This window comes from Diachasmimorpha longicaudata, chromosome 6 (genome assembly GCF_034640455.1).
Source record: "Diachasmimorpha longicaudata isolate KC_UGA_2023 chromosome 6, iyDiaLong2, whole genome shotgun sequence".
NCBI classification, from domain to species: Eukaryota; Metazoa; Arthropoda; class Insecta; order Hymenoptera; family Braconidae; genus Diachasmimorpha; species Diachasmimorpha longicaudata.
Genome location: NC_087230.1, coordinates 8,271,598 through 8,297,980, shown reverse-complemented (window position 1 = coordinate 8,297,980; position 26,383 = coordinate 8,271,598). Strand labels below are relative to the sequence as shown.

General features: G+C 40.2%; 8 protein-coding genes across 13 annotated transcripts; 2 read left to right on the top strand and 6 right to left on the bottom strand.

Moving 5' to 3' along the window:
• Positions 1–6: 6 nt before the first annotated feature.
• Positions 7–935, bottom strand: LOC135163557 (uncharacterized). Of its 2 annotated transcripts, XM_064123079.1 has the most exons (3): positions 635–935; positions 206–286; positions 7–132 (listed from the first exon to the last, which is right to left on the bottom strand). In XM_064123079.1, exons 1-3 carry the CDS (start codon positions 791–793, stop codon positions 37–39), a joined length of 336 nt encoding a protein of 111 aa, XP_063979149.1. In that variant the 5' UTR covers positions 794–935; the 3' UTR covers positions 7–36. The 2 variants fall into 2 exon arrangements, with proteins under 2 accessions (XP_063979149.1, XP_063979148.1); XM_064123078.1 differs by having other exon boundaries at positions 10–286.
• A 175-nt stretch (positions 936–1,110) lies between these two features.
• On the bottom strand, positions 1,111–1,789 carry LOC135163558 (uncharacterized). Its single transcript, XM_064123080.1, has 2 exons — positions 1,477–1,789; positions 1,111–1,384 (listed from the first exon to the last, which is right to left on the bottom strand). Exons 1-2 carry the CDS (start codon positions 1,564–1,566, stop codon positions 1,127–1,129), a joined length of 348 nt encoding a protein of 115 aa, XP_063979150.1. The 5' UTR covers positions 1,567–1,789; the 3' UTR covers positions 1,111–1,126.
• LOC135163554 (neuronal acetylcholine receptor subunit alpha-7-like) lies at positions 1,199–10,507 on the top strand. Its single transcript, XM_064123074.1, has 10 exons — positions 1,199–1,444; positions 1,870–2,071; positions 5,810–5,946; positions 6,050–6,204; positions 6,287–6,470; positions 8,044–8,260; positions 8,956–9,090; positions 9,573–9,739; positions 9,877–10,027; positions 10,097–10,507. The coding sequence occupies exons 2-10, from the start codon at positions 2,026–2,028 to the stop codon at positions 10,345–10,347; spliced, it is 1,443 nt and encodes a 480-aa protein (XP_063979144.1). The 5' UTR covers positions 1,199–1,444; positions 1,870–2,025; the 3' UTR covers positions 10,348–10,507.
• Positions 10,508–10,677: 170 nt separating this feature from the next.
• On the bottom strand, positions 10,678–11,919 carry LOC135163556 (uncharacterized). Its single transcript, XM_064123077.1, has 2 exons — positions 11,813–11,919; positions 10,678–11,531 (listed from the first exon to the last, which is right to left on the bottom strand). The coding sequence occupies exons 1-2, from the start codon at positions 11,883–11,885 to the stop codon at positions 10,957–10,959; spliced, it is 648 nt and encodes a 215-aa protein (XP_063979147.1). The 5' UTR covers positions 11,886–11,919; the 3' UTR covers positions 10,678–10,956.
• A 472-nt stretch (positions 11,920–12,391) lies between these two features.
• On the bottom strand, positions 12,392–13,500 carry LOC135164015 (calmodulin-like protein 4). The gene is made up of 5 exons (XM_064123968.1): positions 13,368–13,500; positions 13,256–13,286; positions 13,040–13,171; positions 12,759–12,941; positions 12,392–12,675 (listed from the first exon to the last, which is right to left on the bottom strand). Exons 1-5 carry the CDS (start codon positions 13,368–13,370, stop codon positions 12,575–12,577), a joined length of 450 nt encoding a protein of 149 aa, XP_063980038.1. The 5' UTR covers positions 13,371–13,500; the 3' UTR covers positions 12,392–12,574.
• Positions 13,501–16,328: 2,828 nt separating this feature from the next.
• On the bottom strand, positions 16,329–19,137 carry LOC135164004 (ralA-binding protein 1). Its single transcript, XM_064123950.1, has 8 exons — positions 18,947–19,137; positions 18,721–18,862; positions 18,425–18,645; positions 18,036–18,297; positions 17,752–17,932; positions 16,975–17,635; positions 16,663–16,904; positions 16,329–16,574 (listed from the first exon to the last, which is right to left on the bottom strand). Exons 1-8 carry the CDS (start codon positions 19,029–19,031, stop codon positions 16,446–16,448), a joined length of 1,923 nt encoding a protein of 640 aa, XP_063980020.1. The 5' UTR covers positions 19,032–19,137; the 3' UTR covers positions 16,329–16,445.
• A 42-nt stretch (positions 19,138–19,179) lies between these two features.
• On the top strand, positions 19,180–24,826 carry LOC135164003 (another transcription unit protein). 3 transcript variants are annotated; one of them, XR_010299206.1, is made up of 6 exons: positions 19,180–19,331; positions 19,503–20,940; positions 21,011–21,555; positions 21,710–21,888; positions 23,062–23,520; positions 23,849–24,437. XR_010299206.1 is itself a non-coding variant. In XM_064123949.1 (5 exons), the coding sequence occupies exons 1-4, from the start codon at positions 19,286–19,288 to the stop codon at positions 21,880–21,882; spliced, it is 2,202 nt and encodes a 733-aa protein (XP_063980019.1). In that variant the 5' UTR covers positions 19,180–19,285; the 3' UTR covers positions 21,883–21,888; positions 24,686–24,826. The 3 variants fall into 3 exon arrangements, 2 of the variants coding, with proteins under 2 accessions (XP_063980019.1, XP_063980018.1); XM_064123949.1 differs by lacking the exons at positions 23,062–23,520; positions 23,849–24,437 and adding an exon at positions 24,686–24,826; XM_064123948.1 differs by lacking the exons at positions 23,062–23,520; positions 23,849–24,437 and having other exon boundaries at positions 21,710–21,967.
• Positions 21,971–25,355, bottom strand: LOC135164016 (CDC42 small effector protein homolog). Of its 3 annotated transcripts, XM_064123970.1 has the most exons (3): positions 25,101–25,355; positions 24,368–24,430; positions 21,971–22,968 (listed from the first exon to the last, which is right to left on the bottom strand). In XM_064123970.1, exons 1-2 carry the CDS (start codon positions 25,353–25,355, stop codon positions 24,380–24,382), a joined length of 306 nt encoding a protein of 101 aa, XP_063980040.1. In that variant the 3' UTR covers positions 21,971–22,968; positions 24,368–24,379. The 3 variants fall into 3 exon arrangements, with proteins under 3 accessions (XP_063980040.1, XP_063980042.1, XP_063980041.1); XM_064123972.1 differs by lacking the exon at positions 24,368–24,430; XM_064123971.1 differs by lacking the exons at positions 21,971–22,968; positions 24,368–24,430 and adding an exon at positions 24,873–25,012.
• Between the last annotated feature and the right edge of the window lie 1,028 nt (positions 25,356–26,383).

Here is a 26,383-nt window from a genome sequence, read left to right as displayed (position 1 = left end):
CACTGGATCATTATTTGTTCCTTCAGAGTTTGAATATTAGGAAATAGATTGTATGAGATTGTTTGCTGTCTTAGGGTAGATTTTCAACAACTGGTGCACGAATGAAAATTGTTTCTCCTCCAAACACTTCGACTGAAACCAGTTGAGCATTAGCCTCAATTGGAATGAAGAAATTTATGTTTCTAATCGCACTCGGGTTTTTCACCTCTTGCAGACGAATATTTAGGACGTCGTCAGCTGCTAGGGCTGCTGTCATTACTTTTAAACCTTCAATTCTCATCTCAGCCTGAAGAGAAATTCAAACTTATTTGAATTTTCGTGGAATTGAAGATTTGCGATTTGCAAATGTAATTTCCTGGCAGTTGCTATTCCCTTTGTTCTCCTTTTCCGTTTGGAAATTGAAATTTTGTGGATATATGGGGACGTGTGGAGGGATAAATATGAGGAAAATACATTTTACATTTAGGGATGGAGTGAGGATTGGCGGGTGGGAGTCGGCGGGCGCAAGTACAATTGGAGATTATTCAAGCTTTTTACTTTATGCAAAATAACTGGGTTGAGTGGGGTACTACTCATAATCGGAGGGATTTGCGCTGATTATCCCCTGATATATCTCTCGGAGTATGTTACTTACTGCGAAGTATGATTCCTCGTCGATCGTGTGGAAGTCGGGGATTTTTGCGAATTTCAGGCTAGTTTTTACTCCATTGGACAGTTTATCGAAGTTCAGGTAATCACCTCTGTGAAAAAATACAGAGTTCTCCAGGCAATGAGAGGGGAGGGACATTATCATGAGTTGTCCATCATTTTCCGTATTAGTTCATCGATTGATTTCCAGAGAATATCGATTGCCTGATTTTTTAAAAAGTATTTTCATTTGAAATTTAGGGAACGAAAATTTTTGAGCGATAGGAGCATCGAAACTGAAAAATTTGGTTAATTAGCAATTCATTTGTTTGAGATGGGAATATAAAATATTCATTATCATTTGAAGCATTATTCGCTGTTTCTAAATAGTAAAGTGCTCGATAATGAGATGTTTGAGGCAAAAATTACTAGAGATAATCATCAGGGAAATTTTATCGCTCGTTAAGAAGTATGAAAATAAATATCTTTATTTATGCAATCATTTAGTAACATAATAATCTCGTCTAGGCGCATGAATAATGAGTGTTCGATGATTGATGTCGTAATTAGCCCGGATCCTATCTCCATCGAAATCCTCGGGAACCAAAAAATTCTCTGAGTGTTTCTCCTCCCGTTGTGATGATTTTCGGGTCTCCAATGGTGGCGCATTGCACTGAACTCCAACCCGCAGATTATTGGATTTGACAGTTATTTTCAGCGTCGACAGGTCGACCACTTCCGACAGGAGCATCTTCACCTGTAAATGAATGTCTGTCAGAGCCATTCTTCATGAAAAATTGTTGGTGAAACAAAAGGGGTGAGAGAAAAAAAAATGAAAAATAGCTTGACCTCAAACTCGTTTTCGTGCCTCGGTCCAACGCTGATAATTTGAAAAACAAATGGACTGTTACAATTTTCCATGGTCCCTGGTCTTTGCATTATTCCAAACAAAAATCCGAATTGTGCCAATCAATTAACCGAGTACTTCATTACGTTGAAAAAAAATCAGCCGATGAGAGATTTCATCAGTTAATAAAAAAACTTCGGAATTCGATTGAATGACTGAAAACAAACGAGAATCGCTCACGAAAATTTCAACGTCTCCCATTGCAGTCCAATTAATTTAAAAGCCGCAAAAAAGCATTTGGAAAATCAATGTTAGGGGAGGGGAAAAATCACTTCTCGTCTGCATGTCGCTGGCGGGTGAAATGTTTATTATTTTTTTCGACGTTCTGCCGGCAGATTTTTTAGATTGACGTTTGCGCCGGTCCAAGAAATGTGGAGGGAGACAATCCGAGGCGGGAGATTCGGGGTGGATGCTTGAAAAGGTACTCTCGATGCCAGTCGAAATCCCGTGTATCCTTGGGGATAGTACTCCACGGATTGTAGTGTATTCAAATGTCGTTACTACGGTTTGGAATTCTTGCTGTTGTTTTCGGTGGTGGTGAGTTTATTTTTTCCTTTTGTGCATATCGTATTTTTTATATTTTATTATTCTGTTTTTATTGAGATGTGAAGTGGGGTAAAGAAACAGAATAGGTAATTGCCAGAAATTTTTTAACAGATTAATTCCGAGTGAAAAGCCAATGAAACACAGATAAAACACTCAAATTTATCTTATTCAGTTCAGTGTTATTCGCTCACGGTTTATTTACATGCAATTGAATAAATAACGTAAAATGTAACCGCAGCATTCAATCGAGAGCGAGTGGTTTCGGGAGCAAAAATATCCTTAAAGATTATTTAGTAGTTTTACCGTCCCATTATTTTTTATTGCTTTGTATATCCTCACCCGTGACATCTCCCAAAACATATAATTAGATAATCAGAGGCGAAGAAACTTAGCTTGTTTTGTTCTGGTATCTCTCACAAGTTTATGAATTCAATTCACATATTAACTTTATATTCTCAGTGGCATTTGATTGAATTCAATTAAATTCTAACATAACAGAAACTCTGACTTTTTCCCAGTCACTTGAGAAATATGATATTAAGGGTTTTCTTTCGCGCGATAAGAAAAGCCCTCCAATATTTCTTTTAAAAAAATGTCACTGTGAGGGCGATTCGATACCCAATGAGACGTAAAAAATTAATTTGTTCTTTTCTATCGCGTTGCGCCATTTGGCATTTGATTCAATTTCAAAACATCAACAGACCTCTCTTACAGATGAATAAGTCGCCGCAAAAAATATCCCTTAAGAATGTGATAAAAAAAAATTGTCGCGATAATTCAATACTCAACGATGCGAGAAAATGAATTCGTTCCATTTCATTGTGTTGTACAATTTAAATTCCTCTTCGGAAACTTCAAGAACATTAGAATGGATTTAATTAAACTTTTTCGGCATGAATTTCCGAAAATGTCATCAACATTAATCCTCAATGTCAAGGGATAATTATAGCGCCCTCCAAAATCTGGTAAATGTAAATGACCCCAGTGAGTGCTAAAGGTAAACGTTGGAAGTGATAAATTTCGTGGAATATGGGGGAGTTGGAATTCGGGGTACAAAGGAGAGTCGTGTAATCCATTGATTATGCACAGCACACACCGAAAATTTAATCCTGAATGGGCTCAACTGTGACTCCAGAGCTATCATTTTTTTCATTAAAACATCCTCGACAGTTTAGAACTCTCAAAAGTTGGGGTTAAATTTGGTGTGGAGAGATCTGGAAAGGAGATGGATACCACGAAACTTTGAACGATTTCAAGTCCTTGAATGGGAAAATAGAAGAGGTATATTCGAAGTTTCAGGCGCAGAGTCTTTCCAATGTATATAATTGTAGGAATCAATTTTACTGACTTATTCAAGTTCGCTATGACGTTCGAAAGGTTTCGCAAATGTTGAATTTTGATCGAACAGCTTCGCCATTTCATTGATTTAATTTTCCATTTGTCATAGAATTCTATAAATGGAACAGTTCAGTTTTACAGATTTAATTTTCGATTTTTTCGTGATTTCCCTAAATGAATCAAATTCATTCACAAGTACAACGAAAAAATTTTTTCGGCTGCCCTGTCGCACAATAGTACAATAGTACTTCAAAGGTTTCTTTGTTCAGCGATATTCAATTTTGAAATATAATTGAAAAAATTATCTTTTAAATACTCATTATTTCGCAGAATTAATTCTCTAATTAACTCAGAGCTGCAGCAAGTTATTCTGTGAGTGGAAAAAATTCTCTTCGTTTTTATTTAGCTCTTGTGTGACACGACAATTGTTTGAATATTTTTTCCCATCTCATTCAAAACCAGTGAAGTTCTTTAGAAGAAAATTCGACCGTCTGGAGTTTGAATTAATCCCTTCAATCATCCCCTAAATCAAACAGCCATTATCACTGTGGAGAAAAGCCTCTTAATTGGATCAAGATATAGACACATTGCACCTTGTAAACCTCGGGGTCTGTTGCCATGGGGCATTTTGCCATTGGAATTTCTCACGATTTGCATATTCAGGGAACTGTCCACCTAACGTCCACTAGCCCTTGCCGCCTCCTAGATACACCTTCGTCCCTTGGACATCCGTCGAACTGGCGAGTTAGCCAATTTGACGGCTCATGAAAAGCTCCATCCGACCGTGACCAACTCCAACATTTCGTTTCAATTTTTTTTAATAGACAATTTTTTGTTGAGCTCGTTAATTCTTTCATTCCAACGAGTGCTATTTTTATTCTGCAATTTACGGAATTTTCGATTGAATAATTCCTCGATTTTACATTTTTTACTGTTGATCTATTGAAAATTCATTTTCAGTTGAAATGCATTCCCCGTTTTATTCTGTCAGAGGCGATTTTCATGGTGATTATTTTTTGAATTTATTCTATGCAACTTTTAATCGACACAATCGTTGCAACATATAGCTATGTTCGAAATTCTCCATTTCGTTTTTCAGCCAAATTTTACGACTGTTGTCTCTATTTCACAGGTAAAAAATTTCCACTTGATTAAATAATTTGAATTCTAATCCCACATTTAATACCCAATTTTAATCAATACGATGAAGGGCTAAACTCAGCTGCATTTAATCGCAGTTTTCCAACGCTTGGGGAATAAAATGGGGTATTGGCTCGTGTTTTATTCAGTCAACATTTTGTTTGAGAATATTTTCTACATCACACACGGTGAAAACTGTATTGAAACAACGTATGAGAGAATTTTATATACCACACGAGAGAGGTTCACCAACGAATGTGCCATGAGCTGCATCGACAGGTGTCTTACAAGCGAATGGGACTTTTTTTTTCTTTTCGATTTACACCAGTGAGGGAAAAGACAGGGGATGGTATCTTGAAAAATAACTTGCGTGATTGGTGAGAGAGCAGCAGGACGATGGGGAATTGAGTTGCACTTTCGTTGTATTTTTTTCTTCCATCTGATTCTTATTTTTATTCTCATTTTTATCAGCATTTATTTTTTTTTAAGTTGAAAAAATCAGTGAGCGAAGGGTTTTTTTTTCTCTGGCCAGTGAACGAGATAACTGGGGGGGATGATATTGGGTGAAGCCTCAGCAATGTCTCCACAATAGTCACTGAATGATTATGTCCAGTCTTTTATGCTCAGTTATCATGGTTTTAATCCTTTTTACGGAACACATTGAATTTAATTATTATGGTTCATATTTTTTAATGAGTCTGTTTCCATAGGAGAGACCTGAGGATATTTTTCTGCAATTTGCATTTTTACTGCGTAACAATTTTTTATTCAACTCTTTAAATTATACATTGGATGTGTAATCTCTCTCTTTGTCACATGCCATTGCAAATTGTACGTGTGAATAGAGAGATAAATCAACGCAATGAGTAATTAAAATTCCAATTGTTGATGAGAATTTCATGGGATAAAATCCATTTGATTTTCGAGTCGACGAAGGGATTTTAATGGAAGTATTAGCACTGTGAGAGCAACATTCGCAGCATTACAATTTTTAATTTACTTGAAAGTATAGCAGAATTTCCTCATTTGGTAGTTAAATTAAAACCCTCGATGCAAATTGTTTATGAAACTCAATCAAATTTGCTTGATAAATTATGCGTTTCAATATTTCAATGTAGAAATTGATCACCATCAAATTCAATTAAAATTCCGATTATTGAACTCAATTTTCGTAAACTCCAGTAAATGATTTTAATCTCAGGATTTAAGCGAAGATTCTCATCACAACGGCATTTCCAATTTTTCCACCAGCTTCATGTTCCGAACAGGAGTATCGTTTAACGAAACACCTCCTCGAGGGTTACGACGCGGGTGTCAGGCCGGCCAAGAATTCATCTCAACCGCTGGTTGTTATTTTCGGTCTCTCGCTCCATCACATCATCGACGTGGTAAAATCCTGGATTTTAATTAGTCACGAAATCAGTGGTGTCATTGATTCACTGGCATCACCCATCCCACTGTGGATTTAATTAAAATAGATAATTGCTGCAGGACGAGAAGAATCAGATTCTCACAACGAATTGCTGGTTGACGCAAATCTGGACGGATCATCATCTCAGGTGGAATGTCTCTGAGTTTGCAGGTATACAAGTCATAAGGGTACCTTACAACCGAGTCTGGAGACCGGATACTATTCTTTATAACAAGTACGAAAAATCGTGATTATTTTGCTCGTTTTTAGACGGTGCACACACAACAATTCCTCATAAATGTTTTTTTTTCTCTCAGTGCAGACCCCCAGTACAGTTCTGCGGTGATAAATACAAATGTCATCGTGAGTTACACAGGTGAAGTGGTGTGGCTCAGCCACGGAATATTCCGCAGCAGTTGCAACATCGACGTCGAGTTTTTTCCCTTCGACGTGCAAACTTGTGCGTTAAAATGGGCATCATGGACCTATGATGGTTACCAGGTACGATAAACCAATCTTCCACTTCCCCTAGCCAAGAATTTCTTATCACTCGAATCATTCAACTTCCCAGCATCACCATATTTAATTCGTTCATTCAACGATCGTAAACTCCAGCGGTTCCCCAGCTTATCCACAGAACAATTTCTCCAACTGTGTAGTAATACCGGGATCCCCTCGAGATCCTTCCGGCAAATTGCATCTCCAAATGATCGCCATAGTTTAGCATTTATCGTTCTCGCCAATAACATGAGCAGTAAAAAATATCAGGAGAAATTGAGGGTTCTAGTCTGCCTAGGATTATCAAAGGATTTTCTCAACAAAAAAAAAAGCGAAACATTTGTTGAAAATATTTTTTAGTCTTAAACTTACTATTGTTACTGTTAATATCATTTTAGCACTTCCTCCCTCCAAAGCTACTGATTTAAAAATGAAAATAAAAATGAAAAACCTCACAACCTGAATCTCCAGGTACCTGATGTTTATGTTTCGCAAAAAAAAATCGCAGTTCCATGTTTTCACGTCCTCGCAGTCCCATAAAAAGACTCTATCGCCACTTGGTGTAACGAGAGGGTTGCAGTGGAAATTTTCCTACTTCATTTAAGTTTTAAACGAAAGAGCTGAAGCGATAAGAGGCTCCTTTGGAGTATCACCGAGGCGAGAGAAAATTCTGCGGGTCTCTACTAACGTTTCCAGCCCCTCGTTGATTCTGAGATAAGGAAAATTCGATTGATTGCATCTTCCCTAATTCTTCAGTAAACAATCCCCACCGCTTCCCCAGGCCCCCTGTTTTTTTTTCACCGGAAGTTGAGAGAATTTCACTCCTACCTTTTCTCCTCTCCCTCCCTCCCAGGGGATACATCATTAAATTAGATCAGCGAAAACTTTTTTTCCCTAATTCTGTGCTCTTTATGTAAGTGAAATGGGAAAATTTACTCGTCAAACCCGCCGAAAAGGGAGCATCTCACCGGGATTGTATAGCTTAATCCCAAATGGATAGGAGAGACCTGAATAACCACTCGGAAATGGTTCTACACACGTTCACACGTCTAAATCAGTGTGCATATCATTTCTACTTTGAAATTTTTCTCTTTCACGTGTCAACGGTACACCGATTTTCAATTCTATTGCGTATCAATTTTCCAATCAATATTTAATCTGAAAGGTTATTGTCCTTATAAATATATAGATCGATAGGCTTTTATTCATTGACGCTGCTCAGTGCAAATATGATTTCTTCAACAATACCCCTGTAGTTTAATACCATTAAACCATTGCCAGTTTTCCAATGTGGTACACCAATTTCCAATGCCAACACATTTTTCTATCAATCCTAGAACTGAGGGATATCAGTGTTAAATTGTTCACCTCTGGATGAAATAAACCCGATTATTTCCCCCATGAAAGCTTTTTCTGCATCGAATAAAAACACTTTTTAGTGACAATTTTTTTATTCAGCCGAATGCACGAGAAGGAATGATAAAAATTCCGTGCGAATAAAATGTGAGATGAGTACTATTTCCCTGGAACTGACGGCATAAATAATACGATTATCTCCTCAAAAAATTTTTTAAAGCTGGAATTAGAGCGCCAGAGCGAACAAGGGGATGTAAGCAACTATCAGGCGAATGGTGAATTTGATCTCGTTGATTTCACCGCACAGCGTAATGTACAGTACTACTCCTGCTGTACCGAGCCTTATCCAGACATCACCTATGAGATTAGACTGAGACGTCGACCCATGTTCTACGTCTTCAACTTGATTTTACCGTGTATATTGATCAACGGAATTGGTTGAGTATTTCATTTTTTAACTCTCCTATGTAGCACTATTTTATAGATTTTTTCATTGGACTGGAATTAACTTTTTAATATTAATTCCATTAATTTCGGAATCAATCGTATTTGAGTGAACTTTTTCAATTTTATTTGACAGAGAATATGGCTCTGCAATCTAAGACTTATTCTCAGACATGAACTTGAGCTTTAAAAAAATAACAAAAAAAATTAGAAAGTCCCTATTCCCCCATTCGTTCATTTTTCTGATTTATGGTTCTCTGGAATGTGCATTGCACTCACCCATTGTTATTATAATTCCTCTTTTCGTTAGAAATGTAGAAAAATGGGGAAGGGAACAAGTGTCGTAATAAAAGACTACCCTTGAAACCGCGTAATTTTCCTTTTTGAGATGGATAAAAGTGGAATGAAGGAGCTGATAAACTCGTTAACGCCGGATGTGGCTGGTGGTAGAGTGGGACTTTGAATTTCATTACAGCAAAACCTGGAGAACTAATGTCTGTGGTAATTCTAAAATCACCCAGGTGAGAGCAAGAACTCGGTGAAATTAATGCATTTGAATAGAAGTATGACGTGTTGCTCTCCTCTGGCTCCTTCATTTGCACAAATAGACGATTGGGGGTAGTTCGCTGTGTCGTTATATTGCTAGAGGGATTTTTTAAACAGTTTCTTGTCTGCTCTGTTGATTCAGCACTTCTGGTCTTTTACGTACCGTCCGAATCGGGGGAGAAAGTCACTCTGGGGATCTCTGCGCTCCTCTCGATGACGGTTTTTCTGATGACTATAAGGGAGACACTACCGCCGACTGAGAAAACCCCACTCATCAGTGAGTATTGACGGGGATGTTAAATTTTTCAATGGGGGAGCTGTGGAATTTTTCAATTATGCTAGCTGTTCATCGAGTTTCGACGTTTCGAAAAATTCATACATCATGCTGCTTATATTTGGAAGACAAAAATAGTTTTTAGAAAAAGAATTCCCTAACCATTTTCTAAGGAAAGAACTCTCTGCGTTTTTCTATTAACGTAAATAAAATCCGGGGATTGAAATTTCTACCAAAATCTCCAATTCCTCAGCAAGAAACTTGTCTCAAAGGGATAGTTACTCAAAGCAAATACGCGACACAAACAGAATGAAAAATCCGCAGTAATGGCCAGCAAATTTATCATCCCCACTTCAAAGTCCCGTTTACAGAGGATCGTGTGTACTACGACAACTCCCACTTCTACGGTGAAATGCTGAATGTGGAAGAACCATTGACCTGTGGAATAACGTTGGTTTATTCTAATGAAAAAATATTTCTTAAAGGTCTCTACTACGGTGTGAGTATTTGCCTGGTATCCTTTGCCTCCGGTCTGGCAGTGGTCACCCTCAACCTCCATCACCGAGGGGTTCGCGGGACAGGGGTTCCACCATTTCTCAAATCCCTGGTTCTGCGGAAATTAGGAAAAATTCTGTTTTTCAATTTTAAACAGGTGAGTCATCTCTTAAACCCCCTACCCAACTTATTTATTAAACAATTTCGAAAGATAGTATTCAATTAATAATGTAATCAGATGAGAGAAACATTATTATCTTATTTTGTAATTAATTTAAGTATTTATCAATTAAGAAAGAGTCAACTTCAACTTGGAGTCGAGAATCGACTCAATCAACAAGAAGAAGACAAGGCTGTCCACTTCACTGCTCTATGGAGCTGCAGCAGACGTCACCAAAAATAGTCACGAAACGTTCGGACAGTAACAACAGTAGTTCCAGCATAGGTGAGTCCTCTGTCCCTCTGGGGTATTATCAAAATCAAAATAAATCAATCAATGCAACGAATCAAACAGACCCAGGAGCGGAAACGAGCCTGGAGCTTCACTGGTCACGCATTCTCACGCGTGTCCACACGACGATCGAGCGAAATGAGAGGAGATTGACAGATCAAGACAGACGTGAGCAAGCGGAATTGGAGTGGAAGCAGGTGGCCCTGGTGAGCGATCGTGCGTTACTCTGTGTCTTCTTCCTAACGACTGCCATCAGCACTGCAGTAATCCTCTGCGGTGCCCCCACTATTGAGGACGCAGCGAAGAAGGGCTGAAGTCCAATGCCAAAAATATCATCAAAGTTCTCGTCAATAATCTTCAAGTTCGATGTAAATATCAATGAAAAAAGACTTATCTAGGACCTCACACATATTCATAATTCATTCTGCGTCGCTTTAAGGATTAAACGCCCCACTAAAATCGATCAATATTAGAATACAGAAGTATCGAATCAATGTCTTCACCTCGTGGTTTATTTCTTATGAAAAAAATAGGGAAATCTTCGTTTTGGGATTTTCCGAAGGGAGGGATGCATTAAAATACTAATTTACCCCGTCCCCGGGGTGCATTGAAGTAGTCATTTTTCCCCCCTTTCCCATTCCCTCGAGCACCCATCCAATTTCCAAAATGAGGTCAATCCTGCGTCCGGCATGCGAAGGGGAGATAAATTTAAGCATCGAAGTGAAGATTGAGGAAATGATAATAACTCTTGTTCACCATAAACCCATCGCCGTAAATTTTCCAGCAAAAATCTCATAAAAATTCAATTGCACAATTACACAATTTTTTCTCGCACCTTTGCAGCCTTAAAATCAAAATCAACAACAAAATGCGCTAATTTTGCAAATCAACGTCTTCATCTTATACTTTATTTATTCGAATAATCACTGATAATCTGGACTGTTATCCGTTCTTCTGAAGGGTGAGTATCGCCCCCGAGGTGCATGAAAGTACGGATTTCTCCCCTCATATCTAAAATCCTCTTGAGCACTAGGCCAACCCCCGAAATTTCTCCCCGGTGGCCAAGCATAATTGTGGATGACATTGGGAGGCGTGTATTTTTTCGCAGGCATCCACGACTCGATAGCGGCATTCGCGAGCATCTCAAGGGGTGACTTTAACGTCGGTCCAATGAAAGAGGGAACCACTTTAATTAGGAGAGTGAAGATCGACAGAAGAATGATCGCTGTTAATCCACTGGCAACCACTGCTGTTGAAATGCAGTTTGAACTCTCCGGTTTGGGCTTCGTCTCCCACAAATCGTTGTCGTCGTCGTAATCGAGCCATGAATCCTCTCTGAAGGGGTTGAGGTCAGTGTCCCCCCGGGAGTCGTATCCAATTGCAGGTGGTTGCCGACGTATCGAGGATGGAGCATATTTCTGGGATGGTTTCAGCAGGGAAAACATTTTTTTAACGGGTGAGAGTAGCGAGGATTGCGATTTCGGGGGTTGGGCAGCTCCTGGAAATTGTAATTTAATTTATATGTGTTCGTATTGAGTTTTTAAAAAATGAATTTCATTATCAAAAAATGACTTTCAGGACTTGAGGTATTGGATCGCGCCTATCGAAAGAAATTACATTTTTTGAAATACGATTACAGATAAATGTAATTTACAATTTCGTATTTCCAAATTACGGTTGCAGAAACTTAATTAGCGCTTAAATTTCTTGCCTCCGTAATATTTAATGTCTGAAGGAATCTAAATCAACAGAATTACCCCAAAGCAGCTAATTACTCACCTGGAATATTCTGATTCCATCCAACAGCAGAATGTATGTCGAGAAATATGGTGAGTAATAATAGAACCTCCATTATTCACGAGCTGAGGAATACTGAAACTTTTTTCCGAGGATTTTTCGTGATTGACATTTCAATTAAAAAATTTAATTTGAAAAATAAATTACGAGCTTGATAAATGGCCGAATACAATTGTCCAGCTATCTCATCACGATTATGATTTTTATTTGGATACTATTGAATCGGGTTCTCTGTTTAATTTATGATCTGACAGTTGATACGATATCAGGTCTTTGCTATTTTTAATCCCCCAGTTTTGCCGATCTATTCCCAGTTTGTCGATGAGAGAACCAAGAATTTCCTTCGTTTACATTGTTAGGAATAGTTGGGTGCTCAAGCGATCTTGACGAAGTCCTTCACTTGACCACTGAAGGAGACATTGGGTTCTGGGAATATTTGCTCTACCTTAAATCAACAGGGGGGAAAAGACTGACGGTTCGAATAGGGCTTTTGGATCTTTAGGAAGAGGGACGAACTGACAAGAACCCTCTGAAGGGAATTAATAGAAAAACATTACGAACTTGATAATTGACTCATTTTTATTTCAACTGTATCGAATGAAGAGACGAATTTCTTTAAACAAAATTGTATAAATTTATTTGACGTTTGATAACATATCAGGTCCACGATATTTTAAAATCCCAGCTTTGTCCATTAGTTTTCAATCTGTTGATTGCAGCATAAGGACTTGTCCACGTTTACTGTTAGTAGTAGTCAGGTACTGGTGCACAGGCGATCTTGACGAAGTCCTCGTATTTCACTTGACCATTGAGGGAGACATTGGCCTCTCGGAATATTTGCTCGACTGTAAATCAACAGGATAACAATAACTGAGCGTTTGAATTGACATTTGAGGTGGACAACAAAGGGGAAAGTGGCGGTAAACACCTTCTTTGTTGCTCAATCGCTCTCCCCAATTGAGGAGCATGTGCGCCAATTGCCTGGCTGGTATTGTTCCACATCTGAAGGCATCACCAGCCCGAAATGCCTCGATCACCTCTTTAGGCAGGTCCTCTGCTCGAGTTTGAAGGTGCATCACCTCGAGGAAATCAGCAAATGACATTTTTCCATCTGGAGTCATTAATAATTGTATGTTTATGATTGACTGACCACCTTCTCCCATTCGATTTTCCCCTCTCTCGAACCCTCCAAACCACTAAAAAACTCACTCTTGTCCTTCAAATATTTATTCAACTCAGCAATAGTGGGGCTCAACCCCAGGGACCTCATAATAATCGTCAGCTCATCCAGTGTCTTGATCTGTCCACTCCGAGCAAACAGGTAGAAGCACTCCCGAAACTCTAACAAAGAGAAGGTCTTATCACTCGAATGGAAAAAAAACAACAGTTACAAGTTACAGCCATTCTTATCGACAAGCTCCTCACCATCGATATCCTGTTCCCGAAAGTACCTCGCCTGGAAAAAAGCTCAAATCAATTGCAGAAACCAATCTCAATCTTCAATGCCCGATAATAAAAAAATAAAGTAACCTCTCACCATTTCTCCAGCTCCAAACCTAGAGTTTCACGACTGGATACACTTTCGTACGTGTCAGAGACCTATCTCCACCTGATGTCATAGCCCCACCTGTCTCCCTCCCTTCCGCTGCTCCTCCACAGACCAAAACATTGACTTTAACCTTAAAATCAAAGAGGATAGACCAAAGTAGAGGCTCAGTTCGGGGGGTTTGACTGACGCCAGTTTCTCCACATTACCGACACGATTTCACCCCCGAGGAGACGGGGCGCCACGAGTACTACTGGCGTGAATAACCCAGTGTGAGTGACATAGGAAGAGAGAGGGGGAAAGATATTTCTCTCTCGCTCATTGGCAATTTCATCGAAGTCTTTCAGGGGGGGCAGGGCGGTTCGCGTTTTTCTCGGCTCCTGGGCCTCCTAGAGCGAAATGGGCCCGGATTTGGGCTCATACCGTTTTTCGCCCATATCTTTGGAAATATCATAGCTAGGACAATTTGGCTGGCGCCATTGGATTCGTGAGACGATTTCCGATTTTTCTAGGGGTCCGGGAATTTTCTAAAGTCGATTTTTCTAGTTTTTCGCGTTTTTCTCGGCTCCTGGGCCTCCTAGAGCAAAATGGGCCCGGATTTGGGCTCATACCGTTTTTCGCCCATATCTTTGGAAATATCATAGCTAGGACAATTTGGCTGGCACCATTGGATTCGTGAGACGATTTCCGATTTTTCTAGGGGTCCGGGAATTTTCTAAAGTCGATTTTTCTAGTTTTTCGCGTTTTTCTCGGCTCCGGGGCCTCCTAGAGCGAAATGGGCCCGGATTTGGGCTCATACCGTTTTTCGCCCATATCTTTGGAAATATCATAGCTAGGACAATTTGGCTGGCGCCATTGGATTCGTGAGACGATTTCCGATTTTTCTAGGGGTCCGGGAATTTTCTAAAGTCGATTTTTCTAGTTTTTCGCGTTTTTCTCGGCTCCTGGGCCTCCTAGAGCGAAATGGGCCCGGATTTGGGCTCATACCGTTTTTCGCCCATATCTGTGGAAATATCATAGCTAGGACAATTTGGCTGGCGCCATTGGATTCGTGAGACGATTTCCGATTTTTCTAGGGGTCCGGGAATTTTCTAAAGTCGATTTTTCTAGTTTTTCGCGTTTTTCTCGGCTCCTGGGCCTCCTAGAGCAAAATGGGCCCGGATTTGGGCTCATACCGTTTTTCGCCCATATCTTTGGAAATATCGTAGCTAGGACAATTTGGCTGGCGCCATTGGATTCGTGAGACGATTTCCGATTTTTCTAGGGGTCCGGGAATTTTCTAAAGTCGATTTTTCTAGTTTTTCGCGTTTTTCTCGGCTCCTGGGCCTCCTAGAGCAAAATGGGCCCGGATTTGGGCTCATACCGTTTTTCGCCCATATCTTTGGAAATATCATAGCTAGGACAATTTGGCTGGCACCATTGGATTCGTGAGACGATTTCCGATTTTTCTAGGGGTCCGGGAATTTTCTAAAGTCGATTTTTCTAGTTTTTCGCGTTTTTCTCGGCTCCTGGGCCTCCTAGAGCGAAATGGGCCCGGATTTGGGCTCATACCGTTTTTCGCCCATATCTTTGGAAATATCATAGCTAGGACAATTTGGCTGGCGCCATTGGATTCGTGAGACGATTTCCGATTTTTCTAGGGGTCCGGGAATTTTCTAAAGTCGATTTTTCTAGTTTTTCGCGTTTTTCTCGGCTCCTGGGCCTCCTAGAGCGAAATGGGCCCGGATTTGGGCTCATACCGTTTTTCGCCCATATCTTTGGAAATATCATAGCTAGGACAATTTGGCTGGCACCATTGGATTCGTGAGACGATTTCCGATTTTTCTAGGGGTCCGGGAATTTTCTAAAGTCGATTTTTCTAGTTTTTCGCGTTTTTCTCGGCTCCTGGGCCTCCTAGAGCGAAATGGGCCCGGATTTGGGCTCATACCGTTTTTCACCCATATCTTTGGAAATATCATAGCTAGGACAATTTGGCTGGCACCATTGGATTCGTGAGACGATTTCCGATTTTTCTAGGGGTCCGGGAATTTTCTAAAGTCGATTTTTCTAGTTTTTCGCGTTTTTCTCGGCTCCTGGGCCTCCTAGAGCGAAATGGGCCCGGATTTGGGCTCATACCGTTTTTCGCCCATATCTTTGGAAATATCATAGCTAGGACAATTTGGCTGGCGCCATTGGATTCGTGAGACGATTTCCGATTTTTCTAGGGGTCCGGGAATTTTCTAAAGTCGATTTTTCTAGTTTTTCGCGTTTTTCTCGGCTCCGGGGCCTCCTAGAGCGAAATGGGCCCGGATTTGGGCTCATACCGTTTTTCGCCCATATCTTTGGAAATATCATAGCTAGGACAATTTGGCTGGCGCCATTGGATTCGTGGTAGGATCGAACTCGAGTCCACAGCATGCGATTTGAGGACGCTCGCTGTGCGCCAATATAGCAATTAAAATATTGTATTTAGCTCTTGGTACATGCTTAACTAACTAGCCAGGTGAAAATATTTCTCTCCTGACCGGGAAAAATAGATCTTTTAAATTAATTTTTGTAAACCTAAAAACGACATATTATGGCTGAAAAATCATAAAGAAACATTTCAAAGGCGCAGAAACCTATATCTCCACTCTCGACTTGTCCCCGTGGCAGCGGGACTGCTACTGAGGCGTTACCGGCTTGGCCGATATGCTGATACCCCGGTAGGATTCGTGGCGCCCCGTCTCTTCGGGGGTGAAATCATGTCGGTAATGTGGAGAAACTGGCGTCAGTCAAACCCCCAGAACTGAGCCTCTACTTTGGTCTATCCTCTTTGCTTAAAATTATCGATGTTACACCAAAACCCTCCTCATACTCCACAACATCCGAACTGGCAATCAATAATCGACTCGATAAGGTCGTTTCATAGATAGAAATGGGTAATTACCGAAAAAAATTCTAAAAGTTCATAGAGACAATGAAAGAGTTCAATTTCATAAACACAATTACATTTCAAATATTTTATTTCTATATTTAGAATTTACAGACAATAACTTTATGTACAACAGTGTGAAACAATTTAATCATGAATAATACCGTTTATTCAATTTATATCTTATCCTTGAGACTCTGGAGAGTATTGTTTTCCATCAGCTGATGAATAGCTAATTGAACTTTGAGTTCAACACACGCATCTTTCTCCTCGATAATACTTCGAATGAGTGTAGTCATTTTTTTCTGCGAACAAAAACGAAGTATTAAAAATACTAATTACCATTATAGAAATTAAAACCTTTAACTATTGAAACAGCTAGGAGGAAAGCACCTCTAAAAGTTGATTTTCTTTTGATAATTGAATCATAGCAGTGATTTCTGCCTCGTTTGGAGAATACGCTCTTTCCTTAGGTATCGTCTTCTCTGGTCCTTTTTCTGCCAACATGTCGTTCAATTTTTTTATTTCGTTCTTTTCTTGCATTATTCGAGTTCTCAATAATGCCTCTGTATTCAATAATTCTTCGTAGATGAGACTCTCGCGCACTTTTTCCATTGATAGTTCTTCTACAGGAGCTGCAACATTAACAATTTTCGTGTGATTTTTTTCTTACAGCGAAAGAGCAATATAAATTTAAAAAAGAACCTTGTTGAACTTCCTGCGGGTCATTGGGTAAATTTTCATCTTGTTTCTCGATTTTATGTATTTTCGTACCAGGCTGTCTAATCACGTCTTCACTAGATGGAGAGAGCATTTCAATACCACCTTCTCCCGGAGTACTGGGGTCATGACTTTCCTTAACCTGTTCCTGCAATTTTGTATCATTCCCCGGGGCACCCCTCACCGTCGAGGAAATCGCTTCCATTGAGTTATGAGCTTGATCGGTAGATTTTTGTAATCCATTGCCATGATTTTCGTCATTAGATTTTGTATCCTCATCCAGACTCTTCTGAGCCTGTCCCTCTAATTTTTGAACGATTTTATACTTGCGCTTCAGCTGAGTTATGATTCTCTGAACTTCCCACAATTGTTCTTCACGTGACTTTGTCACAAAACCAGCATTCATTTGCATGTGTATTTGAGCTAGCAAAGATTCCTGCTTCGCCAGTTCTACAGCAATGGCATCCGGTTCATCGGGGAGATTGGCACTTCCCGATGGTAGCGGAGGAATGTATCTGGTCAATTGAATATCTGGAAATAGGGCTTTACAGTGACAGAGAAGAGCTAGAAGGAGTCTATGACTCATTTGCAGAACTGGGCTCAATGTCATAGCTATTGTTTGAGCATTCATTTTCGTCGTTTTTTCCTACATGTAAATTATTTTTCAATTATTATTGGTTCAATTATTATTCTTCAAAAGAAAATATAACAGATTTATCATAATAATAAAACTGTTATACTATTAATGGTATTTTCTTTTACCCTGGCAGTGATGTGATCCAAGTGCAACGTTATCCATGCCAGAAGGACTCTGTTACATTCTGGCAATTGTTTCACAAGATGTGACAATTGCGATTCTCTCTGTGCTACTTCCTTCGTCGATGCAGCCTGCTCGAATCTCGATATTACCCCACTGTTTTCCAAAACTGGTTCAGGTAGCTCTCTGCAAATATACAGTGAAAAGAAAAAAAATGGATGGGCAAATTGATAAGAGAGGAATTGATTTCTCCAGCAATAAATGTACCGACCAACTCAAGGGAGCTTACTTTAAAAAAAGAACTAATAGACTTGCCGCAATAGCAGGTTCAAAATCAAGTCCATTGACACTTTCTCGCTGATTATAGAGCTTTTTGAAATTCTGTACTTTGGATTTGACACCAGGAATTTTGTACAAGCCCTCCGTTGTCATGCCAAATTCTTCCAGATAATCGATACAGTTGCGAACCACCAGGGGTAGTTCTACCCCATCGTGACATCTGGATCGTTCTACAGCTGCTTGTAGAGTCGCACCAAAAATTGGTTGAGCCTCTGTAACAGTAATGTAAAATGATATTTTGATGGGCGAATAGTGTGAAAATTCCCCGCTTCCAATTGACAAATCTGTTGTCAAGTTAAATCTCTTCCACTTCTTCAAACATATATTGATGCTTGTTACCTCCAATGTCAGCAACTTCATCCGTATGTTTACATTTCTTGCGATCCTTCACTTTATGCTTTAATTTATCTTTATCCTTGTCTTTATCATCTTTGTCACGTTTCTTCTTGTCCTTGTCTTTATCATCTTTGTCTTTGTCCTTGATCTCCTTCTCCCGAGATTTTTCTCTTTTCTTTGAGGGAAATTTGAAAGCTTTGGATTTTTTTGATTTCGACGGACTCCTAGGAGGTGCAGAATAATTAGAAAGAGAGACTCAGTCAATTTCGAATCCATAAATACATGAACCAATAATTTACTTGGTGTCTTGATCCTCATCTGGCGAACTTTCTCCCTCCAAAGTGGCGTAGCCCCGATCCTTCTTGTCCTTTTTATCTTTTTTCTTTCCACCCAAAAGCTCCTTCTTCAAGTGCTTGTGATCATGTCCCCCTTCATCACTAACTGGGATAAATAAATGTAATTATCACTTACATTGTCACAGTAATTGCAGTACCAGAGGTTATGGTATGGATGAAATCTACATACAATCACTTTCATTACTCTTTCGTGCTGACTCTGAGGCGTACAGTCCTGGGAACTCCTTTTCCACATCTGGACTTTCAAAATCCATACCTCTATTTATTCTTACTATTAATTATGGGCGATTCTTAGTTTGACAATGGTCTCCAATACATAGTACCCTCCCATACTACGGGTTTGTCTTCTTGCAATTGCAAGAAAACATACACTTGCCGGCTGCTTCATACCGGCTGTCGGTACATGATGCACATACACATGTATATACTGATGACGGTCAGAGCAGATAGTAAACAGTTCTCGTGAGCAATACCTTGTGTTATTATTCTGATTTTTAATTAAAAAATAATGCCAATTAATGGACTCCACCGTCGAGATTCCTCGGGGGATTCCGGTAAGTAAAACCCATAAAAAGTGAACCACTTGATTCATAAAGATGCTTTGTCTCAATTATCGTGCGTCAATTTTAGGTTAGAATGGAATGGGGTCGAAACTACTGAAAAATTAGCACACGAAAAATAAAATAAATCATTAGAACAATTCTAAAACATCTATCTTTCTTCAGGCTCTGAATCAGAAAGTGGTTCCGCCTCGTCAACATCTTCTCGCAGTGGTTCCCCAGCATCTCATGCCCCAGTTCCTACCCCAGGGAACCCCAGAAACGATCGCTCAGACGGTGAAGATGGCCCACAGTCCCCTGGGTCCCAACGAGTGAGTAGAAGTCGTTCCAGAAGTACTCACAGATCAGCCCCAAGTGCTGGAGGTTCCCCAGCTCGATCAGGCTCCCGACACTCAAGCCCTGGCTCCCCCAAGAGCAACCAATCAGGTTCACGAAGATCAAGATCTCGAAGTGCCTCAGGCTCTCGCCGATCAGCATCCCCAGCTGGTAGTGCAAGATCCGAGAGCCCTAAATCCCCTGGAAGCCAGCGATCGAATCATTCAAATCGTTCTAGATCTAGATCCGGCAGTCGTAAGTCAAACGCATCGGGCTCTCCAAGGAGCAGACGATCAGGTAGCCAGAGATCTAATGCATCAGGATCCCCAAGAAGCAGAAGATCGGCAAGTCCTTCATCCGTAAAAAGTAAACGTTCAGGGAGTCATGTGTCGCGAACTAGCAGACGATCGGAATCTCCAGGATCTCCCAAGACCGGACGCTCACGTAGCGGAAGCCCTGAGAGTGGAAGATCACGTAGTGGTTCTCCAAAAAGTGGAAGATCCAAATCAAGATCTAAATCAAAGTCTAAATCCAGATCTAAATCAAGATCCAAATCCGTATCTAAATCTAGATCTAGATCTAGATCAAAATCCCCATCAAAATCACGATCTGCAAGTCCAAGAAGTGGGAACCGATCGCCTGAGAGTGGAAGAGCAACAAGTCCCAAGAGCAAAGGTGGAAGTGATAATGAGAGTGATGTTGAGCAGGGGAAGAGAAAACGAGAGGGCAGTGGATCGGGTTCTGACACTGAAAAGGTAACTCCGAAGAAGCAGAGACCACTTATTGATTCAGATTCGGATGAGGAGGAGCAGCCGAAAGACCCCGAGCCAACAGCTGATGCGTTATTCGGTGATGCCAGTGACATCAGCACTGATGATGAGAAAGAGAAGGAGGACGAGCGAGAGGAAGAGAGTGAGAAGAGGAAGAGCAGGAGCAGGAGTCGAAGTAGGAGCAAGAGCAGAAGTAAGAGTAGAAGTAGGTCCAGGAGCCGAAGTCGCAGTCGTGGGCGTTCTGAAAGTGGTGGAGAGGGTCCAACTCAGGGGGACAATGAGGAAAAAGAGAAGGAGGATGAGCCTGAACCCCCTCCAGAGACCAGGATTGACGTGGAGATTCCGAAGATAACAACTGATCTTGGGAGGGAAATTCATTTTGTTAAACTACCTAACTTCTTGTCCGTGGAGACGAGACCTTTCGACCATGAGACGTATGAGGATGAGATTGATGAGGAGGAGACGTTGGACGAGGAGGGAAGGGCCAGGTTAAAGCTCAAGGTCGAAAATACCATCAGGTGAGTCATACGAAAGGGAGTGGGGCGAAATGAACAAGTTGTAATCTGTCGTTAAACCTCATTATCACAGGTGGAAGGACGTCTTCGGAGATGATGGAAAAATGAGGAAGGAGAGTAATGCGAGGTTCGTCAGGTGGTCTGATGGGAGCATGTCCCTTCATCTGGGCTCTGAGATATTTGATGTTTACAAGCAGCCACTCCAGGGGGATCACAACCACCTTTATATTAGACAAGGGACTGGACTCCAGGGCCAGGCAGTATTCAGGACAAAATTGACATTCAGACCGCATTCCACTGAGTCGTTCACTCACAGGAAGATGACGATGTCACTCGCCGATAGGTCTCAGAAGACGTCGGGCATCAAGGTTCTATCGCAAGTAGGAATGAACCCTGATCAGAATCGATACGAAATGATTAAGAAGGAGGAGGAGAAGCTTAGAGTCGCCATGAGAGCCCAGAGCAAGACCAAGAAGTCCAGTGGAAGTGGACGAAACTCGACGAGGGCTTCTGGAAGTTATGGGGCTGACGCTTATCACGATGATGGATCAGATGACGAGGGGGCTATTTCACTTGCTGCTATCAAGAGCAAATACAAAAAAGGAGCCCCATCTAAAGGTACTATTGATTTATTTTTTAATTTGTCTTTAGCTCTAGCATAGATTTTCTTATGTGATATTATGCGATCAAAATCTCGAACTCCACTGACAAAAATATTGAACATTCTAATCTCCCTTTACCCATTCAAATATTGTTTTATTTTTTCCTTCAGAAAAAGAAAAGATTTACTCTTCCGATGAGGAAGACTCTGACTTTGAAACAACGAGACCTAAGAAAAACTTCAAAGGGAAAGTATTAAAGGACTCAGACGAGGAGTCAAATGCCGCATCTGACAGTGCCTCAGGGAGTGGTGGCGAGGATGCTGCTGCTGGAGGGAGTGATTAATTCCTTGTAAGACAACTCCAAGTATTTTTAAAGGATTTTTTTTTCAGTTGACAGTAAATAATAAACAGTTCAGAATAAATGGAAATCGTTATTTGCTTTACATTTGTCACCACCGGACCTGTTTTATTTCAAATACAAGTTACAGTCATGTCTTTAACTTCTAAGTTTGAAATCGCCCATTAATACTCCATGGGTAAAAAAAGTTATCGGATAAAGTATGGTTGCGAGTGTGAACAATCCCTTAAATTTTCATGAATCACTTTGACATCAGTGGGATAATCATTTTAATTGTCTCAGTGGAATAATTGTCATAGTCTTCCACTATTGCACTGTTGACTAATCTACACAATCGTCATTGTTCTCATAATCAAAAACGACTGATTCCCAGTGTTGAATTATTTAGGACATGATCATTGAGAGTAGTACAATGTGTAAAAAAATCTCCAAAGACTGGAATAATCAATCGACTTATTTAAATTCTTCATTCCAAAGTATGTTAACTTTACACATGCTTAAGTAATAAGACGCTTAATCGATAAATTCTTAACACTCTGACTAATATACATGAGAGACAGACTTAAATAAATAAATGGTTTACTTACAAGCTGAGACTCAAATATCTTCAAAAAAATTAATCACCAAGTATTGACAGTTAAAAAAATTGTCAAAATTATTGTACAATTGTTTAAAGGTAAATGCAGCGGTGAAAATTTTTAAGAACACTTGAGCACGGATTAGAGGTGAAAAACGCATTTTATCACAATAGAGGGATACGTAGAGAGCCGATTAATACAATTGTGCGTTAATCCTCGATAATTATCATAACTCGGCTCATTGAGGTTATAAAAAGGCTTATGATCACCCACGTTTTTCGTTCCTCTTGGCAGCGTCAAAACGATCGTCAATACGATCTCTTTTATTGTTGATTGTTGAAAGCAGTCTCTCTCTCGCATGCATGGGAAGCCTTTGAAATTTTCTCGTTACGTTATTATTTACAAAATGAGGGTTGCATAGTAGATCCGCCATCGTCCGAAGGCCTCACAAGTCCGTCTCGAGTACCCTCGGGGCAACTGTGTCTCAGCAAGCCTGCAAATAAAAAAAAATCATATTTTTTCCCCTTCAACATTCGAGGTTTACTGTCTCATCCCATCGTTCTCCAAATTTTTTTCATGATTAAAGATCTTCGAGAGCCGACAAAGTTCCCGACCCTGACCCCCCTGGCACACGTTTCGATTCGATCTTGTGAACCAAGGAACAACAGCCACGAGAATTAATCCCGCAAGAGGTGCACAGCCCACGATCAGCAAACGGTACAACTGAGAGAGAAAATTCACAACGAATATCGTGGCTGAAGAACTTACGAAGCCAGGTCTCAGATGAAAGATTCGTGCGGTCAGAGAGTCTACATGTTACCAGGGGTTCAATAAAATAAGTGAAAAAAAAAGGGGGAGATTCGAGAGGGGAAAAAAAGAATTCAAGTCAAGTCATCGAACAGCAGGCCAGCGTCTTTGGAATTATGAACGAGAGGCTCTGTGTACAAGTGGACTATATTGACGTGTAAATAGAATGATGACATGTTAACATTAAACGAGTGATAACTATTCCCACTGAGAATTGCAACAGCAGACCCGAGAATCCGTGAGTTATTATTTGGAATTCCAATGAGAATGATTATCGGGGCCCAGGGAATTATTCTGTCCAACATTGTGCAGAGTTCTTGTCGAGCATATGTGCATGTGCAGCACGTGCTTCTTCATGCTGGGGGTGTGGTTAGCCCTTGAGTGGCCGAAAATGAGAGGAGGAAGACGAAAAAAAACTGGTTTCTGGGCTTTGTTTCGCAGTATCTCCTGTTTACATGGACCACATTTATTTATTTTTTCTCATCTTCATGTACATGAAGAGACGAACAACCTTGAAATCACACTGAATATTCCTCCATTCTCATTGTTTTTATTATCCTGAAAAGGTGAGGATGAAGCGATTCGCACTTTAGACGAGATTGACCTCGTATGACCTCGTTTGAGACGAATGGTATAAGTGTAACTCGCTCTGCGGATGGTGACCAACAACGAGGATGTCACGGGTCAATCGAAACGACGCCGGCAGCCCAATGAGTACCCATGACAGCGCTGGAATGCGCTCCACTTTAATTTTTATACCCTTCTGGTCTCCCTCTCAATTTCCCTGTAATCGGGTTCTCTCATCTCTGTGTTAAGGACGAGTTTATGTATGTAAACAGGGGTTAAAGAGCTGAAAGATGAGGAATACGAGAGGGCATTCATGAGGGCTCTCTGGCTCACCTTAATATTCAGTCACGAAAAAATAATTTTCAAGGATTTTGCAATTTTTTAGCTGATGGACAAGAAGAATAGTCCCAATTCCATGACTATGGTTTTGGATAAATGACGTATTATGTACTAAACGACTGACATTCATACTGAGAAATGATCAATATAAAAACAATTTTAAAGGGTATATGTCTCACCTCAAAAGTCATTCATGACGAAGTGTTTCCTCGATGTGTGTCATTTTTTGAACTGTAGGACCTCTAAAATTTCCCATTTCAATTGAATTATTAATTAAAATTTATTTATCTAAATTCGTATAAAGCTATATTCCCCAGATGTCTATCAATTTTCATAGAATAATTGAATTGAGATTAACAATTCCCCTTCTTTTTTTGAAATATATTTTTATTTAGTGTAGGATGGCTAAAACGTTAAGAGATGATGTTCACAAAAGGATGTTCATGACAACTGTGTGGTTCAATTTTCAAATATATTTACAACGGAATCTTTTCTAGGAATGATTTCCATCCCCAATGACATGCTGCATTGGCTGTTGTAACGACCTTCGGAGGGCGATTGGAATGGAGGAAAATAGAATGAGGAAAAATGGAGCCAGTCTGGGGTATATATACACACACGAGCCATAAAAATATTCGACCCCAACTTCCATTCTTGTCTCTCGCCCCGATTGGATCGTAAAAGGGTATTTATTCTGTGTGAACTAGCTCCAATTCCCGTCATTGTTCTCCAGTCGGCATTGGATGGATAAATTTGTTGAACCCAATGATTAAATATACATCCGTAAGTCAAGGTCAAAGTGTCAATGAGGGAATTGAATTAATCTGCAAAAAAACGTTTGTTCGTATCAACGAACGGAACTGAAATGTCAGAGGTTGACATCGAGGGGTTGTTATTGAATGATGTCATTACCTTAACACCAAAGGACGCCTCGTAGCCGCCCTTTCCCTGCATCTGTGTTTGAATGGCATTTAAATGGGCTCTTGACATGTCGAGATCACCACTGCCAATGTGACTCGTGTGTCGAAAATTTGTGGGTGCTCCAATCATACTTCGGTCTATCCTCAATCTGTGCTGGGGCCTCTGGCGTTTGTTACTCCCTCCTGGACCTTGTTGAGTTAAGCAACACGTGAACCATTGCACCCAGACTTCACCGTTGCTTGTCATCTTCAATTTCAATCTAAAATAAAAAAATTATTTTAACTGAGACTGGAAGTTATTCCCTTTTCATTTTTATACAAATTCCATGTGAATTTTACTGCCATCGATTGAATAACATGAACATTCTAAATAATTGTACCGGAAATGTCATAAATATCCTGGCAGTTAATAAATGATAACCAGCTCAGACTTCAGCGCAAAAGAATTCTGTTTCGAATAAACGACCGAGACATAGCGGCAATCATTCATAAAATCCATATAATTATTGTTTTAATAAACAAAAATATAGATTGCCTGGTATTTTTCTCATGTGAGCCAAGAAAATACCCAGCAAACCTCCAATTGAGCATTATTCTAGTCTCTGAGAGAAGGGATGTACGAAAGCCAACTGTTTCCATCACATCCCTGCATAATATCTACGCATGCTGATGGGCTGTGTTACCTCAGCCCATGAAAGTCGTCTACATGATCTGTACAATTTTACACGAATGCTTTCCCGAGGGCAATAATATGCAGCTGAGTTTCTTCAGCCCAGAGTAGAGAATAAAAACGTGTGGTAACAATGAGCTCACATGAATAAATACAGTGCACGATGCTTATGGGACAGAAACTACATGAGGATGGATGTGTCCACGAGTTGTCGAAATAAGTGAGTAACGGTTACTTAACATTACACTACCATTAGACTCAAGGGGGGGGGATAATCCGTGTCTTCCGAGGGCTTGAAAACAAAGCAAGAACATTAACTATATTAAACAGTCGTGTTGAAGTTTAAAGGGAACTCTCCCAGCCATTTTGACCCGCAGGAGTGTCACCAATCGATGGACACGCTATAATTACCGTCGATTGAATGACTCAACGCATGTTCCCTTATTTTTGTTTGTCAATGCAGGTTCCAATGACATGAGGGAATCAAACGCAACGAGTGTCATTGTAACGATTACACATTGCATGTTAAAAAAAATTCTGAACTGTCGGAAATGCCACATTTTATGATTTTTTTTCATAAAATGTTCATTCTTAGCACTGAAATG

What these genes read in the sequence shown, in the direction of transcription:
- LOC135163554 (XM_064123074.1), top strand. Translation starts at nt 2,026, where the DNA reads ATGTCGTTACTACGGTTTGGAATTCTTGCTGTTGTTTTCGGTGGTG. An exon ending in GATACTATTCTTTATAACAA is followed by an intron (nt 6,205 to 6,286) that starts GTACGAAAAATC and finishes TTTTTCTCTCAG; the next exon opens with TGCAGACCCCCAGTACAGTT. An exon ending in CAACAGTAGTTCCAGCATAG is followed by an intron (nt 10,028 to 10,096) that starts GTGAGTCCTCTG and finishes CGAATCAAACAG; the next exon opens with ACCCAGGAGCGGAAACGAGC.
- LOC135164016 (XM_064123970.1), bottom strand. Translation starts at nt 25,355, where the DNA reads ATGACAAGCAACGGTGAAGTCTGGGTGCAATGGTTCACGTGTTGCTTA. An exon ending in AGGCGTCCTTTGGTGTTAAG is followed by an intron (nt 24,431 to 25,100) that starts GTAATGACATCA and finishes GGGAAATTTTAG; the next exon opens with AGGTCCTACAGTTCAAAAAA.
- LOC135163556 (XM_064123077.1), bottom strand. Translation starts at nt 11,885, where the DNA reads ATGGAGGTTCTATTATTACTCACCATATTTCTCGACATACATTCTGCT. An exon ending in ATGGAATCAGAATATTCCAG is followed by an intron (nt 11,532 to 11,812) that starts GTGAGTAATTAG and finishes TACAATTTCCAG; the next exon opens with GAGCTGCCCAACCCCCGAAA.
- LOC135163557 (XM_064123078.1), bottom strand. Translation starts at nt 793, where the DNA reads ATGATAATGTCCCTCCCCTCTCATTGCCTGGAGAACTCTGTATTTTTT. An exon ending in ACGAGGAATCATACTTCGCA is followed by an intron (nt 287 to 634) that starts GTAAGTAACATA and finishes ATTTCTCTTCAG; the next exon opens with GCTGAGATGAGAATTGAAGG.
- LOC135164004 (XM_064123950.1), bottom strand. Translation starts at nt 19,031, where the DNA reads ATGGATTTTGAAAGTCCAGATGTGGAAAAGGAGTTCCCAGGACTGTAC. An exon ending in CCCGCAGGAAGTTCAACAAG is followed by an intron (nt 16,905 to 16,974) that starts GTTCTTTTTTAA and finishes TTAATGTTGCAG; the next exon opens with CTCCTGTAGAAGAACTATCA. An exon ending in AAGAAAATCAACTTTTAGAG is followed by an intron (nt 16,575 to 16,662) that starts GTGCTTTCCTCC and finishes TTTTGTTCGCAG; the next exon opens with AAAAAAATGACTACACTCAT.
- LOC135163558 (XM_064123080.1), bottom strand. Translation starts at nt 1,566, where the DNA reads ATGCAAAGACCAGGGACCATGGAAAATTGTAACAGTCCATTTGTTTTT. An exon ending in GGCACGAAAACGAGTTTGAG is followed by an intron (nt 1,385 to 1,476) that starts GTCAAGCTATTT and finishes ATTCATTTACAG; the next exon opens with GTGAAGATGCTCCTGTCGGA.
- LOC135164015 (XM_064123968.1), bottom strand. An exon ending in TCGGGAACAGGATATCGATG is followed by an intron (nt 13,172 to 13,255) that starts GTGAGGAGCTTG and finishes TCTCTTTGTTAG; the next exon opens with AGTTTCGGGAGTGCTTCTAC. An exon ending in GCGATTGAGCAACAAAGAAG is followed by an intron (nt 12,676 to 12,758) that starts GTGTTTACCGCC and finishes GTTGATTTACAG; the next exon opens with TCGAGCAAATATTCCGAGAG.
- LOC135164003 (XM_064123949.1), top strand. Translation starts at nt 19,286, where the DNA reads ATGCCAATTAATGGACTCCACCGTCGAGATTCCTCGGGGGATTCCG. An exon ending in AGATTCCTCGGGGGATTCCG is followed by an intron (nt 19,332 to 19,502) that starts GTAAGTAAAACC and finishes ATCTTTCTTCAG; the next exon opens with GCTCTGAATCAGAAAGTGGT. An exon ending in AAAAGGAGCCCCATCTAAAG is followed by an intron (nt 21,556 to 21,709) that starts GTACTATTGATT and finishes TTTTTCCTTCAG; the next exon opens with AAAAAGAAAAGATTTACTCT.